Source organism: Tarenaya hassleriana, unplaced genomic scaffold (assembly GCF_000463585.1).
Source record: "Tarenaya hassleriana unplaced genomic scaffold, ASM46358v1 Cleome12, whole genome shotgun sequence".
NCBI classification, from domain to species: domain Eukaryota; kingdom Viridiplantae; phylum Streptophyta; class Magnoliopsida; order Brassicales; family Cleomaceae; genus Tarenaya; species Tarenaya hassleriana.
Genome location: NW_010962392.1, coordinates 89922 through 109387, shown reverse-complemented (window position 1 = coordinate 109387; position 19466 = coordinate 89922). Strand labels below are relative to the sequence as shown.

The window sequence follows — 19466 nt, the reverse complement described above, 5'->3', positions numbered from 1 at the left end:
CGGAAGAGAGAGGGGTTGGGAAGTAAATGACATAAGAAAGCGGCAAAAACTGTAAATATATTAGATTTTTTGAAAATATAATATTAATGTTCATATGAAAAAAATAGTTATTGTTTCGTGTGGAATATCTGTTTTTTTAATAAAAATATAAATCTGATTATAATTTGTGACAAAAGTATATGAATATAGTCTAACTATTAACTTGTATACTAAAAACAGCAAAGATGAAGAAAAATTATATAGGATTCGTGTTATTAATTCACCCCAAAAAAAATACATAATTTGTATTAAATAAAGGTGAAATTCGCTTATATGCAGAAGGAAAAAAAAAAAGGCTACCCATTTTGTGTAATCATTGATAATATAACGTATTTACCTTTGAAAATTAGGAACAAATGTTCTGAAGTCCGAGAAAAACAAGTTTTGATTTTAAATTTAATACATGTTTTCAAAAGAGCAGAAAGAGAATTTCAACCATAGTGATTATATTATCACATTCACACGAATATACATAGTGTAGATATACCCACATATATATACACATAAATATACATATATACACTTTGGGAGCATATAACTTTCAGCGGGGAGATGAACGTTAATGATAAAGCAGATATTGGTCACATCATAATTTGGTTCAAGTAATATTATAGGGAATGAGACCTATTAAATCGTTTTTTCGTAATTTACATTCGATTTCTATCAAATATATCATATATTTGCATCCTTGAAATTTCAATTTCCATGGTTTATTGATATTATTTTATAAAATTGTCAAAATGAGTACAATTTTACATGTGAAAGAGATCTAACAAAATGAATCTCGAAAAGGAGAAAGTGGAGATTTTGGTTTAGGCAGTGTACACATTCAATGTAACCCAAGATGCTGAGTGAGAATGCCCCATCAGACCAAAAGTCCAAAGCTAATTAAATTTATATAATTTAACTAATTATAAAGACCAAAACGTAGCTTTATTTATTTGCCTCCGACAAGTCCTAGATTTTCTTTTAGATAAGATATATAAATTGGACAAATCTCTATTATTAGGAGGTTTCTCTTTTAAATAATATGGTAGTTATGCATGAAAATAAAAACGCATTGGCCCACTAATTATAGCCAAAAATAATAAAAACCTTCACATTACTACATTTTTGTTGAGCGTATTTGACTTATTTTGTTGTTACAATATCTCCTCACCATGGTAATTACTATAGTATTACCAATTGGTAATTCTTTCATATATTCGTGACTTTAATTAATAATTAGTATGTGGTAATTACTAAACTAAATAAATCATTGCAAACACATAAAATTATGGAATGTGATTTAATTAAGGAGAGAGAGAAAAAAACAACCTAATGGAGTCAAGGCGCAACATAATTACTAATCTTAGAAATTAATTACCCAAATCTTATAATTAACGAATAAAATGATGTGATATATATATATATATATGCCGATTTATCTAACCAAACAATCTAGTACCTAGTAGTTAAACATGATTAAAAAAAAGGGTTTCGATTGCTAGGGCCAAAACCACCTAAATAAAAATAGGGGTTAGGTAAGATATAAGGAAATCCAAGATAGGTGGATTGTGGTTTGACCCTCCTAACCCTAATTATACCAACATTTAATCAAAGACTCCTTTTACGTCAATGGCCAACTCACACTCACACTCCTAACCCGGGAAAAAAGAGTCCAAGCAATAGAATATGTACCAATGCATACACACACACGTGTGTGTATATATGTGGTATTAGTAAAACAAATGGGTCAATTTGAGTCATGTAGTTGTTATTATATATATATGGACATGAGTTCATGAATGCGCATGCATGCACGTCTATATGTATCCGAAACTAAGACTAGGTTGGCCTTATTAAAGATTCACTATTTAATAAGGAATATACATATATATATATATATATATATATATATGTGTGTGTCAGTGTGTGTGTAAATGCCATGTGTATGTATAACGTCCGGCCTGTTTATATGGATGTAATTCTTGCCTGCATGTAGGATACGTAGAAAATGGTTTTGACTTTTACTATGTATTTACATAAATGACGGTCCAAATTTTCTATAGTTTGTAAGTTGTGGCAATCATCTACCTAAATTCTTGATTTTGGTCATTTCATTTCATTGCTCTCCGATTTTTCTATACCCCCCCAAAAAAAAAAAAAAAAAAAAAAAGAGACGGGGGAGAAGAAAGAGTGCATTCCCCCTCTCCAAGTATGTTAACCTATTTATCAAAGAAAAGAAAGTGAAAAAAGGTATTTGAAATTGATGGCCTAAAATCACATCAAGCAATATCGCCGACCAAAACAAAAAGAAAACTCTCCTGACTTCCTCTAGTTCCAACTGCCTGCTATATATATATATGTGTGTGTGTGTGTGTGTGTATGTATATATTAATTAATTAGAGTTATTCTAAATTGATTATGTCATGTTATTAATGTGGAATATTGATGGCATCTCTTAAATATATATACGTTGGTGTTTGTGTGTTATTTGGATAACAAATATTCTCCTGATTTAATACGATCATGTGGACGTCCCATTATTTCATTCCATGGACAGATACCTAATCCTGAGGAGAAAAAAACAATTAATTCGATAAATCATGGAGTTCTTGGATGTGATGATTTTTAAATGACAAAAAAATATTTCCGTTGAAAATTATTTGTTCGAAGTGAATTCATATAAATAAAATAAAATTCGAAATTCCAGAGGCAAATTAATAGAACCAAGAGAAATCTTTTGTTTCTTAATTATTATGTGGTGGAAAATATATTTTTTTTTACGATGGAAACCTCTATCCTACAATCCTTCGAGTCGGACACTGGACACCGTAACGCCTCTCAGCCCATGGGTCTGACGAGAACGGCATCAGGACAGTATCGCGGACCTGAGAAAACCCACCACCCTACACAGTAGCCGACAAACTATGGAGAATAGATAAACCAACTTCGTAAAGCTAACCGGTTCAAAGGGAATTTCCATATCTGAGGTAGAGTGGTGGAAAATATTTATCCACTACTTCGCTATTTTTTTTTACTTGCAAAGCTATTGCGATATATATATATATGAATATTAAACTTAACATATTTAATGTTTTTTAACATATTTTATTTTGTTCCCCGCGAACATGGTATCGGATAATTTTGATACATGCAGCCCATCTAATGGGACCTATGTAAAATAGCGTGCCTAGAATATGCGTGTATTGTCGGAAAGTCATTGCAGGGGAATATCGATGGATTGGAGGGGGAATCTACCTTTGCACATCAAAAGTCATCTGCATCGGGACCAAACGTGATGTTTGAAACATGAAGAAGGCGCACACATACACACACACACACACACATATATATATATATATATGTGTATATATATGTGTGTGTGTGTGTGTGTGTGAAAACTTGAAACTAACGAATCAAGCATTCTACAAAAACGCCACAACGTTCGGTAATAGACCACTCTCCCATTGACTCAAACCAAAGGCGCAATGATGCAATGTGACGATGCCTTCACGCAAGTAAAAACGTAGATACTTGGGGAGAGTCAACCTGCCCAAAGGATGTATACACACACACACACAATACATGTGTATATATATATATATTCATAAAGTCGGTTCTAGTCACTGTTAAACTATTGAATCCAACGTGTCAGATGCGATCTACTAAGCTACGTAAAATAAATAAAAAAAAGCTTTATTTGATTTCATCGTCTTAACAATTTTTTTACGACATTACCACATATATCAACAACACATTTCGGGGCCTACTTTCTCAATCGAATTTCCCCATAATTTGTCCACAAGAAGAACATTTTTCCGGAAAGGCCCTAAGCACTCTCAATGTGAAGACATAAATCTCCCTGCAAGAGAACTAAAACGCGCCCAAAAACAAAAAACAAGAGAGAAATGGAGGATTCTATGAAATGGAGATTCATATGACAACAGAAACAGAGAAGAAGGATTTTTTTTAAATTAAAAAAGAAAAAGAAAAAGATAATCAAGTTGAGAGCTGTACATTAAATCAAGGCGAAAGGATCTGAATTTCCAACTCTTTTTCTTCCCCCTTTTTTTTTCGTTTTCTTGCATGATTGGAGAAGAAGGGTTCTCCATTGTCGTCAGTTCAATATACAGACAGAGACAGAGACAAGGGTAAATGTCGAGAGGAGTGTGAATGTTTTTACCGGGTAGGGGGAGATATCTCTAGGCGAGATAGTTGTATATCTGAGGGTTGTTCTTGTCTCTCTCCAGGTAATCCCGTTCGATGAGGCTCTCTATCCTCTTCTTCAGATCAGCCGGCTTTATCGGAAACTTGAGCTGCAACATTCACATTCAAACAAAATTCACTCCCTCGGATTTCTCTTCAATGGTTTTCTTTTCTTTTTTCTTTTTGCTTTCTCTTTCAAGGGTATAGATTCGAGCAGACATGGAAATTTACCTGTTGGAAGAGCTCGGTGATTAGAAGAGTATGGCTCAAGACCTTCCTCGTCTTCATTATCCGGACAATGGCCGCATCAATCTGTAGTAGGATCATGACAGAACAGAACCCGTTTCGTTTCACCAAAATCCTTTCTTGCTCAATGAAACCAGCCGGAAAACGTTCTACAAAAGCATCTCATCGTTTTTTTTTACTGGAAACGAAATGTGCAGAAGAAATTTCACCTGGTATTGCCGGAACTGTCGACCTCTTTCCGTGGTACTCGTGTTCTCCTCTACAGTTTCTTTCATCTGGATTGCATTCACCTGCACACCCAAAAAAATACGATTTTGATAAATTAACATAGACAAGATTGCTTGCAAAAGGGAAATCTATGCTTGGTAAAGATGAATGACAAAAGGGTAACACAAGATTCGAGAAAATTTCAAGTGAGGTAGCAAAAAATATATACCTTAATACGATACAGAGGAGCAGTAAATCCTTCATTGAAAACGAATTCATCACCATCTCCTACGTCTCTTCCTTTTGGAACCTGAAACATTGAACCACAGAAGAAAAACAATATTGAGAAAAGCAATGACGCAAGCTGGAAACTTTGTGCATAACTAGAAAGGGAAGACACTGCATTGTGATCTCTGCCTGCCTACCTTCAACAGGACACGAACTTTCCCACATGCAAGTGACTGCAAGGTCCTTCTCAGTTCCTTGTCCTCTATGCCAGTTGAATCTTTAATGTCTTGGAAGCTAAGTTTTTGTGCATCATTAAACAACATCAAGACAACAGCCTGGAGAAATAAAAGAGAAAGCTTTTATACGATCAAATCATTACAAAAGATCAATGCAAAGAAAAGAAACGTAATAAGGGACCTGTTGAGAAAGGATCGCAAAAAAGACAGATCGGACTAACCTGAAACAGCGAAACTGCAAGCTCCTTTTTACCTTTAGGGAAATCTGCCTTTAGTACACAGTGGCCTAATGAGTTTTGCCACATTAATCTCCTGCCGCTGTACTTGCTCAAATAGAACTCTTTGAAGATGTCCTGAGGGAAAAAAAAAACCATAAAGAATTTGAGAATATCTTTCCAAGAAAAATGTCATATTGTGCCCAAATATATATATAATCAGAACAGCAGGCAAAAACCTGGTAGACATTTAGTTCATGAGGAAGCTTAACATCCATAGGTGGATATGTAGGCCAGTACCTGCATTATAGTGATAGCAAAGATAAACAATCTTAATGATATTTCACATCATCAGGTGATCCTGCAGTTGCCTTCTGAAAGTATATAGTCCATACATACCCTGTCGTTAAGACGTGGACACTCATCTCAATTCCTGAAGGCAGTTTCGACCTGGCTTGTTGTGATGTTTTGAATGACTCATTTATTTCTTTTGATAGTTCAACATCCTGGAGAAAATTCACAGAAAACAGAGAGACCGATGCCATTATGATCATTGAGCATGCAAACAAGACTTCAATTTTGTGGTGCAGCATTACTTAAAGATCTTATATAAGATTAGACCCGTACAAACCAGTAAAAAAGCTGGATCAATGTGAGTTACAAAGTAATGTTATAAACAAATATAAAGTGACCCAGAAAATGGCTTAGAGTAGAAGTAGATAGGTATATATTGCTGGTAAAAATAAAAGAATAGATAGAGGAATCGATCAATAATGGAGTTCCTTCCACTCCCCCTTAGAGAAGCCTTTACCCAAAACTAGCTTACCCTCCCTGATCCTAGAAACGCATTTTTATATCACTCAACAAACTACCCATAGTACCAAAAATAACCTTTTACTAACAGTACAAAACACTTAGTTGTAGTTTAAGTATAGCCAGAAGGTAAGGCGATATATTTAAGATCCATTTTGTTCTTCCAAATCATGTTCATTATAAAGAACCAAAAACTTTTTTGGAAAATGAATGGCAGAAAGAAAAAATATGAAACCTTGAACATCCCTTCGAGCTTGTTTGTAAACTGGCTTCCACACTCGGTCTTAAGCTGCAGTTGCAAGAAGAACGTCAGTGTCTAAGAAATTATTACCAACGAATACTTTTCGTAAAAGAATTATACGCACAAAGCTTAAGACAGTTCTCAACCTTAGAGATCTACATGAAGGGGAAAAGTGAGAATTCAAGAGTCTCTTTGCAAGATCTTTTTTGTAGAATGCTTCAAACACATCTTTACCCTTTTATCAACAGAACAGAAAATCCTTCAGCGAAATTGATATCAAGACGACCAAATAGTATACCTACACAAAAGGCACTGCGACACAGGCAGCAAATAACCCGAGAAACACAACTGTACTTTATGTTAAGAAGCAGATATTACCTGGATAAATCTGAACAAGACCAAGACTTTTTCAAGCATATTCTCCAACTCTTCTTCGGAGGTACCCTTATTCCCAGCACGGAGTTTTTCATCCAAAAAGATCAGCCGATTCTGCAAAAGGGGCAGAACGATATGATATATTTATTTACCAATTGAAAGACATGACTAGTTTGCAACACTCAAAGATGTAACACCCCCAAGGCCACATTGGTGAGTCAACATTGAAAAGAAAACTGATGCAAACAAATCTCAAGATGGATGCATAAACCATAGATCATACTTAGTGCTATCTCCACATCCATAAACTACTTAGTTCCTGAAAACTAAAGTCTAAGACAAATTACTGGGCAAAATTGGCCACATTATTTGGTCCAATCTAAAGTGGCTTATACTTGCCCAAGCACCACAGCAAATTGGCCACAATGAGAGGAAATATATTTAAGAAACGACAACTATACAATGCACAGTCATCATATTAAATCTTCCAATTGAAGCAAATTCTTCAAAAGTCCAATATAGCATTGCTGTGAACAATAGAATTTCCATATAAATGTGTGTTGGTTTTCCATGGAAAAAAATGTTTGTTAGCACTAGAATCTGATCATAATTAGAAAGAGAATGAAGTCTTTGATACCTGGCGTAGGTTAATCAGGTGCTCAAATGAGTCTTTAATGGTATTGCCAAATGATTCGTTCTTGGAAAAGCTTGCTTCCCATATTGTGTCAAGAGAAGCCTTGAACTCCAACAAAGATGGTACCATATCCTTATCTTTTTCTTCATCCATGACAATCCTCTGCCCAGTTTTCCGAATATAGGAGCTTAGGGCCTGTCTCAAAGATTCGAGTGCGTTCACTCGAGAGAACAGGGTGTACATCCTCTGTAGGTCTTCAGTCCGACGTCCATCCATCAACGTCGTAAATCCCTGGGTGATTATGTAAAGATAAAATTAGCACGGTTCACAACTTGCCAATCCTCCAGAATCACAGTGAACACTGGAAAACCTTATCAAGAATAGCAGGTATATGACGTTCAAGAAGTTGCCTCTCCGTAGTTGCTATCAGTGGTTTCCTGGTGCCAACATCCAAGTATAGTCTGCATCTTTCATTCTCTTCATGTAACCTTTCCTGCAACAATGACCCGTAGATACATTTCAGGAGGAAGAACAATAAATAAGCTAAACTGAAGCCTATCATAAGGAGCAACAAAACACAAAACTACTTGAGGTAGTTTGAGGGCACCTCAACATGCTTCAAGTACTCAGGAACATCAGACTGCTGCATGTATTTCATTCCTTCGGCAGCATAAAATTCAGAAGTGCATTCAAGGAAAGGTTTCTCGAAGCTTTCCGCATATATTCCCAATGCGGTAAACATCTTCAGAAGATTGTTTAGCAGACTCCTATCAACAGCTTCACCTAGTCTGGAGAACCAATAACGCAATTCAACAAAGACTCAAAAGATTCATTTGGGAAAAATAAAAAGAATTATGAGTGGCATGATTTCTGAGTATTCTTGTTGACTTCAATAAGAACCAAAAGTAATTAATCACCATCAGAAAAAAAAAGTTCATAAACCATCCAAACACTCAATGGTTCATAAACCAGACAAATAAATAAGTCAAAGTACGGAAATCAAATCCAGTGCTATACTTTAACTTCTCTAATATTCTTGCAAGACCAAAATGTTGCAGGATTACCTTTCCTGTTCAATCATTCTTAGAAGACCAGTAACAGTCCTCTGCTCAACGTCAGGGGATAAGGAGAGATGCTTCCGAAAAAGCTGCAGACCCATTTCCCACAAAGAACGTACATTGGGGTTCTGTATTACATATTTTCTGTCCAATGACAAAGCTATACTACGGATCATTAGCATCTGGTCAGAGAAGTTTTGCCAGCATTTCTCAACAAGTGACAAGAAAACAGAAAAATCGGTGCTTTTTCCAACTAAGGATTGTAAGGCGGCAGAGATGTGCTCTTCGCACTCCTTCTCTATCTGTTGGTAAAGTTTTCCTTCCATCTTATGTAGGCAAAGGTTATCAACAGCCTGATGACATAATTACCTTCTCATCAACATGGTATTTTCCGGACAACAAAAGTACTCCCAAACAAAGAAACTAGCAATGAAAAGTCACTTCACCTGGTAAAGCCCTTCAAGGTCAAAAGACACCGGTTTCTTCATGAATATAGCTCTGATAGCTGATTGCAGTTTTTCCCATGTAGTCTCCTCAAAGTTTGTGGGTAATGTTGGTTTAGCTTCAGTAAAATAAAACAATGAGAAAAGTCAAAAAACGCCAAGTGGATATCAATAGATTGTCTATCCAACTTCAACTCACACACTCAATTCAAAGCAGTGCCACTCATAATGACAATAACTCTCCAGAAGGAAAGCAGTGAATACACAAGTTTTTGTACTTGGTTGCGCCGATCCAACCAAGCTTCATGAAAAAAAGAAAGTAACTGGAGTCTGGACCGCACATAAAATCGTATATAGAAAGCGCAAATGCCATTGCAATATATTTACATTGTGCACAGAACCAAGAAAGGAAAGTTAGTTTCACAAAATCCCTCAAGCATTTAAGATTCCACCACACAACCCATCAGGTCCAGGGAAGAAGAAAACAATTCTCCAGTGACGGATGAGACAGGAAGTTACTCCTAGGAACACTTAGTTACAGACATGAGAGCAACTCTGATATCCACAACTCAGGATCTATAGTTACTAAATCCGCATGTCAAACAGATTCAGACATACCGGCCACTAAGTGGCACCAATAATCGACATGGTTGGATTCCCTCCCAGAAAAATTCCCCAAAATTATTAAAGCTAGAGCTATACAATTCCCATCAACCTCCAGTAATCACCCGGCAAACCCACCAAAACCCTAAAATCCAGCAAGCTAGGCTAAGAGAACAATCGCAATTACAAACCCTAAGTATCACGAAGCACTAGTCAGATCAATCACAAAATAGACCAAAACCCTCCAAACAAATCCGAGCGAAAAAACATCGGATACGACGAAATCGGAAATGACGCAAAACCTTTGTTGAGCTTAATGACGAGCTTCTTAGCGGGCTGAGGCGGAGTGGCCTTCTTCCGGGAGAGATTGGAGGCGGGGGCGCGGGCGGAATCTTCGTCCATAGGGAAGACTTCCTTGTCGTCGTGCGGCTGAGGCGGGTGGTGGAGGCCGTTCTTCGCCTTCTTCATCGGCGGAGGAGAGGAGGCGGCGGAATCGGAGGTGGCGGCGGAGGAGGAAGTAGAGCGCTTGGCGGGAAGAGACATGAAATGGATGAGGAAGAGTGGGAATCAAGAGGACATGGTACAATGGCTTCCACAGAGCTCTTTCTTTGCTCAGACCTACGCGGCGGAGAGAGAGACCGAGAGACTGAAAATTATTCTTATTAATATTAAATTTATTCTCCCCTTTGTAATTATTTTTTCAAATGGCCAAAAAAATTCTAAAGGAAAAGCCCAAATCGGTTTCATAAGATCCATTTATGGCCCACCATGAATGATATCTGGTTTGTCCCGGAATTCAGTTGTAAACCGGGCCGAACGTGAAAACCGGTCTATATTCAATTATACAAAAAAAAAAAACACCAAAAGAATAAACAAAAATAGTTCCTAATTGTTTTATGTATATTAATCATTAATGCCAAAGCGGAATTCGGATAAATGGACCTAGAGGTGGGCATTTTAGTTCGGGAATTTAGTTCTAAATCAAAACAAATTAACCAATCGAACCGAATAACATTTGGTTCTAATTTGATATATTTTTTTATAGAATCGAATAAATCGTTTCTAAACTAAACCTACAAATACTGAATCAAACCGAATTTAATAGAAAACGAATCAAAATTCGAATTATCTACCGATATATATATAAATATTATAGTTTGGTATTTATTTAGAACCAAAACTTAATCGAACCATTTAACATTGGATTCTATTTTGGTTCAGCTTTATAAAATCAAATCAGATTTTAATATTTATATTTTTTTAGTTTCATATATTCTATTCGAACCATTTATATCTTTGACAAATCAGATTCAATATAAAGCTAAATATTTATATTTTTTTATAATAAATATAAAATAGTCGCATTCGAATATAACCAAACCAAAATCAAAAAATGACCATCACATTACCATATTATCAGGTGATTCTTAAGTGACTGAGAGAAAAAAACAGCAAAAAAAAAAGGTTTTTTTTTTCCTCTTAGAATTCATCAGCACAGACTCGCATGAAGATTCTTCGTCATCGAACCCACCATTGAGAAGGTATCTCCACCAATGGGGAGATTCATAAGAATAAGGAATTCTCCGCCTCTCTGCGTGAGATCGAAGCTCCTATGCATTTCTCTTCTGTATCTGACAACGACCCTCCTCCTCTTCCTCTACGTATCTCTCTCCAGAAACCGATGCGTTTTCCGGTATTCGCCGTTCGATCCGGTTCAGACAAAGCTCTTCTCTTATCCTCCTTCTTCCCACTCACAGATCCTCTTGTTCTTCCCCTCTCTTCTTCTCAGGTACGATCTCTCCCATTTCCCCCTTTCTTGCCTTTCTGGGTTTGTTTTGGGATTGAGTTCTGAGATTCTTCGGAAGGGGGTGATCTTTTTCTGGATTTCTCGATCGAAGAACGGTGGATTTCTGCCTCGTTTTTTTTGGGTTTTTGTGCTTTTTTTTCAATTGAATCTCTGATCATATCTAATCCTTATTTATTTATTTGTGAGAATCAGATTATTGGACAGTGCTGAAGGAGATGGACGGTATCCTTAAAAACTCATCCTTGTCGGAGAATCTGAGATACATGAAGGGGAAAAGTGAGAATTTTGGAGGAAATTTCAGCACCCAGAAGAGATTTTCTTATTTCGATCATTCAAATCACGACGTCGAAGTTCCATGCGGCTTCTTCAGAGATTTTCCGATCAGTGATTCCGGTGAGCAACTGGCAGAGAAGCATTCGTAATAAAATGAAGAGAAAAAAAAACACACAAAATACTTCAAACTAACTCTGTTTAGTGAAGCCGGTTTTATCGCTAACCGGTTCGATATTTAAAAAATGTTATTTTTCATTTATTTAAAAACATGTGGACAATATATTAACATTTCGAGAATATATATATATATATATATATATATATATATATATATATATGTGAAGTAAATGTTTTTGTCCTTATATATCCCGTTTAAAAAACCCTATAACTTGTTTCGAGATTTGGTCGTGTTATTACTGCTAAGTTCATTAACTGTTACGTTTTGGTCCTTGCTAGATTTGGGACGTTGATTGCTCATTGGACATACGATATATAATAACACATGATCTTTCACTGTCAGTGTTTTTACAGTTTGTCTACTCGACACTTTGTAAAGATTGAAGTAGACACATCTCTGTCTCCATTGAATGTGACATTGATTTAATAAAAATATGTAACAAACACTTATTTTGTTTCCATAATTTCACAGACAGAACCGAGATGGAGAGTTGTGCCATGGTTGTGGCATCAGCAATCTTCGACGACCACGACAAGATCAGACAGCCGGTCGGACTCGGAGTCAAAACCCTAGAAACCGTATGTTTCTACATGTTCATCGATGACAAAACCCTAAACTCTCTCTTCCACCACGACTTGATCCCCAAAAACCATCCCGGAAACTACAGAATCGGGGTTTGGAGGATCGTCAAACTTGATAAATCCGATAATTTATACGCTAATCCGGCAATGAACGGAGTGATACCAAAGTACCTAATCCATAGATTGTTTCCAAACTCGAGATTCAGCATATGGGTGGACGCGAAAATACAACTCATGGTCGATCCATTTCTGCTGATTCATTCGCTTGTGGTGGTACCCGGGGCCGATATGGCGATATCTAAGCACCCGTTTTTCGTGAATACGATGGAAGAGGCGATGGCCACCGCGAGGTGGAAGAAATGGGGGGAAGTGGATGGACTGGCGAGGCAAATGGAGAGTTATTGTGAGTTTGGTTTGAACCCATGGAGCCCTGAGAAGCTGCCTTATCCCACAGGTAAAAACTATTTGTCTTTATATTTTGGATATATATATATGGGTTAAAGGTTATATATGAAACTGAAATCATCGATGGTTGCATTCTGGTTTTTGCATTTAGATATGCATGCATGCATGTACGCACGTATCGTTATGTATGTAAGTAATAGCTGGAATTCAGGATGATATACTATGAGCTTTGGTACTTTTCTTCGTCTATAATTTTGATATATTCAAAGCTTTTCGGAAAGAGATGCACGAAGATTGTCTTCAGTTAGCTAGGTTTTGTTCTTCTTCTTTCTCCCCCTTTTTTTTCGCCATCTTTAAAAGAAAAAAAAATAACGGATAATCATGCATGAGACATTTTCCACCTACTGGCTACTGCTAGCTGCTCGATTTGTTACAAAACGACCATCGATATATATATTATATAATATTATATATATATATATAGCCTCTTATACAATCAAATGTACCTCATGTCCTTGATTTACGGAAAACGGAAGGATTTCATGATCATATATGTCGTTCTTCTAACTTGTAGATGTATTTGAGTAGTGTTCTTTGTTTTTTTTTTTTTGGGTTCTTGGAATTATTCTTCGATAAAGAGATTAAATTAGGGCTATAAGTAAAGCATCAATGGCGGATCCTTACGGTAAACGTGTTTTGAATGAACAGATGTACCGGACAGTGCGTTGATATTGAGGAGACACGGGGAGAGGAGCAACCTATTCTCGTGCCTCGTGTTCAACGAGTTAGAGGCATTCAACCCAAGGGACCAACTGCCATTTGCCTTCGTGAGAGACCAAATGAATCCTAAGGTCGGCGTGAACATGTTCGAAGCTGAAGTCTTCGAACAAGTTGTCGTTGAATACAGACATAATATGAAGAAGACGAAGGACGCAATCGAGCAAGATGATGACGTGGCAATGACAAAGGCTCTGAAGAAGACGAGAAGAAGATGGGCAGATCACAAGTCTTGGTCGCTCGATAGCAGTAGCTGCAAGAACTATCTCACCGACATGTGGGGTTGAATGAATGAATGAATCCCATTTATCTATCTTTCCTCTTCTTTTATTTAACTATTTATTGATTTATATTCTTTTGGGTTTTGTATTTAGAAAAAAAAAAACAAAAAGATTGTGTTTGTAGAAATGAAGTTGGTCCGAAGAAGAATGATATTCTGTCTTGGGATTTCATTAGAGATTATAATACATATTATCAATGATACATAAGCATTTGCTAAGCATTTTTCTATTTATTTATTAATTATTAATAAAAACTCTTTTCCTTTTACATTTTGAGCCAGGCAGATTATACATTAGGCCCAAATTTCAGCCCATTTACTGGCATCATTGGGCCGAGTGCCACGAACCAGAACTAAACCGGACCTTTGCCGTGGGTCCCAAATAAACCGTTTTTTTTTCTTTCCTCTGTTTTTTTTTTTATAAAAAAAATCCATAACAAAACTCGTATTCAATGTCGGATCAGTTCTAAACAAAACGAGGATTCAATTTTCGTCTCTTACATGAAAAAAAAAAATGTAATTTTAAATTATTTATGATGTTTTTGACTTTTTCAGATACTGAATCTGTAGCCTAGGAACCAAACAGAATATGTAAAAGGAAACGAACAGAGGAAACACAGAGATAATTGAGCTAAGGCAACGAAAAAGTCAACTCGGAACCATTAGGGCAATTTTTTTGTTCAGCAATCTTCCTCAAAAGCCGTGAAGGGGAAAGTACGGGAGAGCCCCGCCGGAGTAGCGAAAGTGATCTTCGACGGATCCTGATCGTTGACGAAGATCTCGGAGATGGTGATCCAAATCAGAAGCTCCTTGCTCTTTACCCCACTGACCTTACGCATCCGACGGTTCTCGATGAACGCCGTCACCTCCGAATCGTACGATACCATCCGTCCGATCGCTCGGAACCGGTGCTGAACCTTGTTCTTCGTCTTGATCCAGACGAAACCGGTGGATTTGTTGTGTCCGAGCTCGGTCATGTCGTCCAGTGGAAGAAGCCCCTTGGGCAAGTTCATGGAGGACAAGAGCTCTTGAGCTTTCTGCTTGCAGGTGGATCCGCCATTGTAGACCTCCGCACCTTCTCTGTGATCTGAGATCGTCTGCTGAGACGCCATTGATGGAGTTTTGAAAATAAAAACAAATTCAGATTTGAAATTTCAGAGATTCGAGAAATAGGGATGGCTTGCTTATACAGGGATTTGTTTTTGGAGGAGATGAAATGACGAAAATGGGTCTTAGAAAGAGGAGGGAGAAGAACGTGAACGCGGGGATAAAATGGGAATTGCATGAATACTGAGTCTGTTGGGCCGTCTAATGTGCGTGGGAAGCATATTCTTCTTGACTGAAAAATACTCATATATATATATATATATATATATACACACTCCACTATATTATATATTCGGTCATATTAAATGCATAGAATATTTAGATTGTACATCGATATTATTCTAAAGCTCAATCCAATGAAAATTTATAAAAAAAAAATGTACAAAAAATATACCCAAAACTTAGTTTAAATTTGTAAATTTATGCTTTTGGGTGACCAAAAAGGATATTTTGTTTGATAAATTTCAAATTTGATTTTGGGCTTAATCTTTTCAAGGCCCAAATAGTTTTGCCCCATTAGATGTTGGGTAGTAAACCACGGCCCACGATTATTATGTGTGCGTACATATTTTGTACGTGTGAGATACACATTACATGTAAATTTTCTGTATGATAATGTACGATTTAAAACTGTATAGATCAAAATATTTAGAAGAAAAAAAAAACCCATCACATATGCAAAAGTTGTTGCTTTGTAAAGCTGCGAATCAATTTAGATGATCAGGATTCAGGACCACATAATCTCAATTATTATTTTTATATTATATGGGCGAACCATATATTAGTCAACAATCATTTATAACATATTTTCGTACGTTCTCAGAATTTCGAATTTATGATATATTATATTTTTAGCCATTTATAGAATTTCATTTATATTTTTTTTATGCATTGGACAGGTGGAAATGTAGGGAGTGAAGAAATAATAACCCCATGAAACAAGAGCTTCTGCTAACGATGCAAATCCACATGCCTCCTCCCAATTATATCGGCTTAATGTACTCTTGTATTAGCGTAATACGATGCGTTTTGAGACTTACAAACAGGCAAATATATGCTCATATTCTGCAATATATATATATATATATATATATATAACCCACATGTATATAAGTATTAATTTTAACTTCTTAATTCGGGTATAGTGATATATTATTATCTTTAAATTTCTGAAGTAGAACAAAAAAAAACAAAATAACAATGCACTAATCCAAATATAAGCAATATTTGACGTGTATATTCGAATATTTTCAATACATTGGGCATTCTGAAAAATGCATCGATCATTTTCTTCATAATGAAAATAAGCAAAAAAAAAAAGAAAAAAAAAAGAGGAGAGAACATGCATGCACGCAAACAAAGGTTAACGAAAAAGGAGCCAACGCAATCGTACCAATATGGCATATAATATTTTTTTTTGGAGCTCTAGGGTTTTACAGAGACAGAAAGATCGCAAGAAATAGAGAGAGAGATGGGGGTTCGGTTGTGGCAATGAGATGAACCGGAGTTAGGAGGGCTGGATCCCTTTGGCAGCATAACCGCAAATTGACCCGGTCCGACCGGCCGGTAGTTCTTCAGCTTCCTCTTCTTGACCATCTTGAAATGTTCCCTCCCGTGATCGTGGTCAAGAATGCGACCACGACGGCGGCGATGATGAAGACGACGGTCTTGTTGTAGTCGAGTCAACACAAACGGCGTCGTTTTCTTGACGTTAACGAGATCGTGCACGTCATTGGTGTCGGGTTTCTCTCGTAATCCGGTTTCGTGATTCGACAGTGACGAGACGACGAAGAATAGAGAGAGAACGAGAGAGAGGACGAAGGTTTTCATATGGGTTTCTTCTCTGGGATTCGTATAGAGAGAGAGAGAGAGAGATGGGGGTTATGAATATGTGTGTGTCGGGGAGGAATGGGTACGTACGCAAGGACTTGCGATATTAATGCAGAGCCTTTTCCTTTAATTGGTTTGCTCCATAGAAATTTTATACTGACGAACCACTCTGTTTATGTGCGAGCCTGTACGAAAATTCAACACTTCTTATATATATATACACACACACACACATATATATATATATGTATTGATTTATGTGAATATCAATGCATGTTTTGCGATATAAATTCCAATACAATTCTATTAAACCACACGATTACGCACGTGTGTGTTTGATGATATGTTCTTAATTAGTTGTTTATAGATGTTCTGTTTAAGTATTTGATTAACTAATTTTAGAATAAAAAATATTCAAGCGGTTAAAGTTAAAGTTTATTATTAATAATATGAAAAATCTTAGATGATTTGTTTAGAATGCTATTTTCGAAATAGAAAAGTTTGAAACGAATAATGTCTTGATTATTCATAAAAAAATATCACTGACAATATCTAATTGAGTTTGACACCTTAACCGGAACTTGCGACATAAATAGTCATGAATAGTAATAATAATAATAATAATAATTTATTATTATTATTATTATTATTATTATTATTATTATTATAAATCTCAGTGATTTACCGTAAGCCCACATGAGGTCCAGAACCATATTTTTGTGATAAACCCAAACCTAATGTATCCGAACATGATATGACCCAATTACCCAAACCGAATCACTTTTCTGATTTTTAAAACATTATTTACGTACTAGTTACACATTTCATATATATATATATATAGGTCCAGTCGGCGCAGAGCCAGAGCCATATCATTTGAAATATTTCACCAAAAAAAAAATTCGAAATACATATACATATTCCGATTTTCATCTATGTTTTATTTGGATTTGGATCGTTCCATATATTTTTGGTACTTTTGTCCATCTATTTATTTGGCATATATTTTTTGATGTTTTTTTATTAAATATATTGGATATATATATATATATATATGTTAAATCAAGCGAAATATTCCTTCTTTCATAGTATGTACCATATGATTTAACAACCTTATTCTTGGCGAGAAAAAAAAAAGGATAAAAGTAACGGATAAAGTTGATATGGACAGCCTACCAAATATTTCATAATAAAAATATATATTATATAGTTTTTCTTTATGTTTTCCTCCATGCATTTGTAATTATTTCCCTCATCGTTGCGTCATGCGAAACAGTAATGTAACGTTTATTAGCTTCTTCCTTAATCTTAATCTCTCCTTCACCTCTACATTTTGAGAAATTACAAGCACCCGATTCGTCTTTTAAAATAAGAAATATCAACGTTGACCCAAATTTTGGATACTGATCAAACACAATTTTATAAATTAATTTTGTGTTATATGGATGAAAACATTATTTCTCATCACAATTTAAAGTCCAAACTTAAAAGGGGATAAAAATTATAATCAAACTCTCTGTGATAGTTTATAACTTGCGCGCGCAAACACACATATATAAATTCTAACCATATTATAACTTGCAACGAGGACCCAACAGATCGTGGGCGAGTGATCAAGCTTGGGGTATGAGGTAACTCAACCTTGAGGTTGAATGTTCGATTCCTGACTGGTAGGGAGGAAGATAATTTCTGGGTTTATATGACCCATATACAAAGAGTGCTCTCGGATCGAAAGTTTATCTAGTCAGCGCGTCCGAAGGGGTAGCACGTAGGGGTCTTCCGTTATAAAAAAAACTTGGAACGAGGGTTTTAGCGTATATGGATAGATCATTGGAGTCCAGAAAACAAGAGAAGCATTTGATTACCCATCGGACCAAAAAGCTACCTTGATGTTTATATATACACACATACATATATATATGTGGGTGGGTGGGTGTGAATAAAACTATATAGAAGAAACAATTGAAGTTGATAAAGTGTCAAAGGTAAAATCTATCAAATATCAATCCAATAAAGTACATTGACAAAGTGGTTTTGTAAGACTATGGAAAAGGAGCCTATACAAATATCAATTCCATGGTTTACTTTTTTTAAACCTCCTTTCCAACAAAATATATATACTAGTATATATATATATAAGGCCTTAATGTATTATATTTTTCAATACGTACGCTAGTATAGAAATTATTAGACTCAAATTAAATTAAATTTATGAATACTCAAATTAATTAACCAAGATCATTTCATTCTATTTTTCTTTAAAAAATAGTTTTTAATGATTATTTTTCAGTAAATTTTGTAATTCTTTATCGAGAGATTAAATCTGTTAATTGGGATGTCACAAGAAAATATGTTGTTTTATATATTTCTTTTTTTTTTTTACTCACAGTTATATATTGAGAATGATTATGTTGGGTGAAATCTTCATTTAGTAATTGAATCTAAGACAGAAAAGAGGTTGAATGTCATCATGATGATCAATACCCTTTCTTTAATTAAAGCCCCTTTCACCTCCTTTCATTCGTCTCTATCACAAAATACTCATCTTTACATGTAATATTAATTACATACATATATATATATATATATGTATATCTATCATGCATGCATACATATATTTCATGGGTTTCCCTCCAAATTCTCGTGGGATGATGAAACACTGATTTAGAGAGAGAGAGAGAGAGACAGAGAGAGAGAGA

The 19466-nt window shown here is 35.7% G+C and overlaps 3 protein-coding genes across 3 annotated transcripts; 1 reads left to right on the top strand and 2 right to left on the bottom strand.

Moving 5' to 3' along the window:
* Positions 1–3933: 3933 nt before the first annotated feature.
* On the bottom strand, positions 3934–10168 carry LOC104806130 (cullin-4). Its single transcript, XM_010530856.2, has 17 exons — positions 9832–10168; positions 8930–9045; positions 8490–8836; positions 8033–8213; positions 7796–7918; positions 7429–7716; positions 6795–6905; positions 6541–6651; positions 6411–6464; positions 5762–5868; positions 5602–5662; positions 5369–5500; positions 5109–5246; positions 4913–4993; positions 4686–4766; positions 4462–4542; positions 3934–4340 (listed from the first exon to the last, which is right to left on the bottom strand). Exons 1-17 carry the CDS (start codon positions 10070–10072, stop codon positions 4227–4229), a joined length of 2367 nt encoding a protein of 788 aa, XP_010529158.1. The 5' UTR covers positions 10073–10168; the 3' UTR covers positions 3934–4226.
* Positions 10169–10975: 807 nt separating this feature from the next.
* Positions 10976–13899, top strand: LOC104806127. Its single transcript, XM_010530855.1, is given in 5 exon segments — positions 10976–11267; positions 11269–11318; positions 11529–11729; positions 12259–12822; positions 13482–13899. Coding segments are annotated over 5 exon segments (1356 nt in total). The 5' UTR covers positions 10976–11082; the 3' UTR covers positions 13838–13899.
* A 433-nt stretch (positions 13900–14332) lies between these two features.
* Positions 14333–15060, bottom strand: LOC104806126. Its single transcript, XM_010530854.2, has one exon. The coding sequence runs from the start codon at positions 14940–14942 to the stop codon at positions 14511–14513; it is 432 nt and encodes a 143-aa protein (XP_010529156.1). The 5' UTR covers positions 14943–15060; the 3' UTR covers positions 14333–14510.
* Between the last annotated feature and the right edge of the window lie 4406 nt (positions 15061–19466).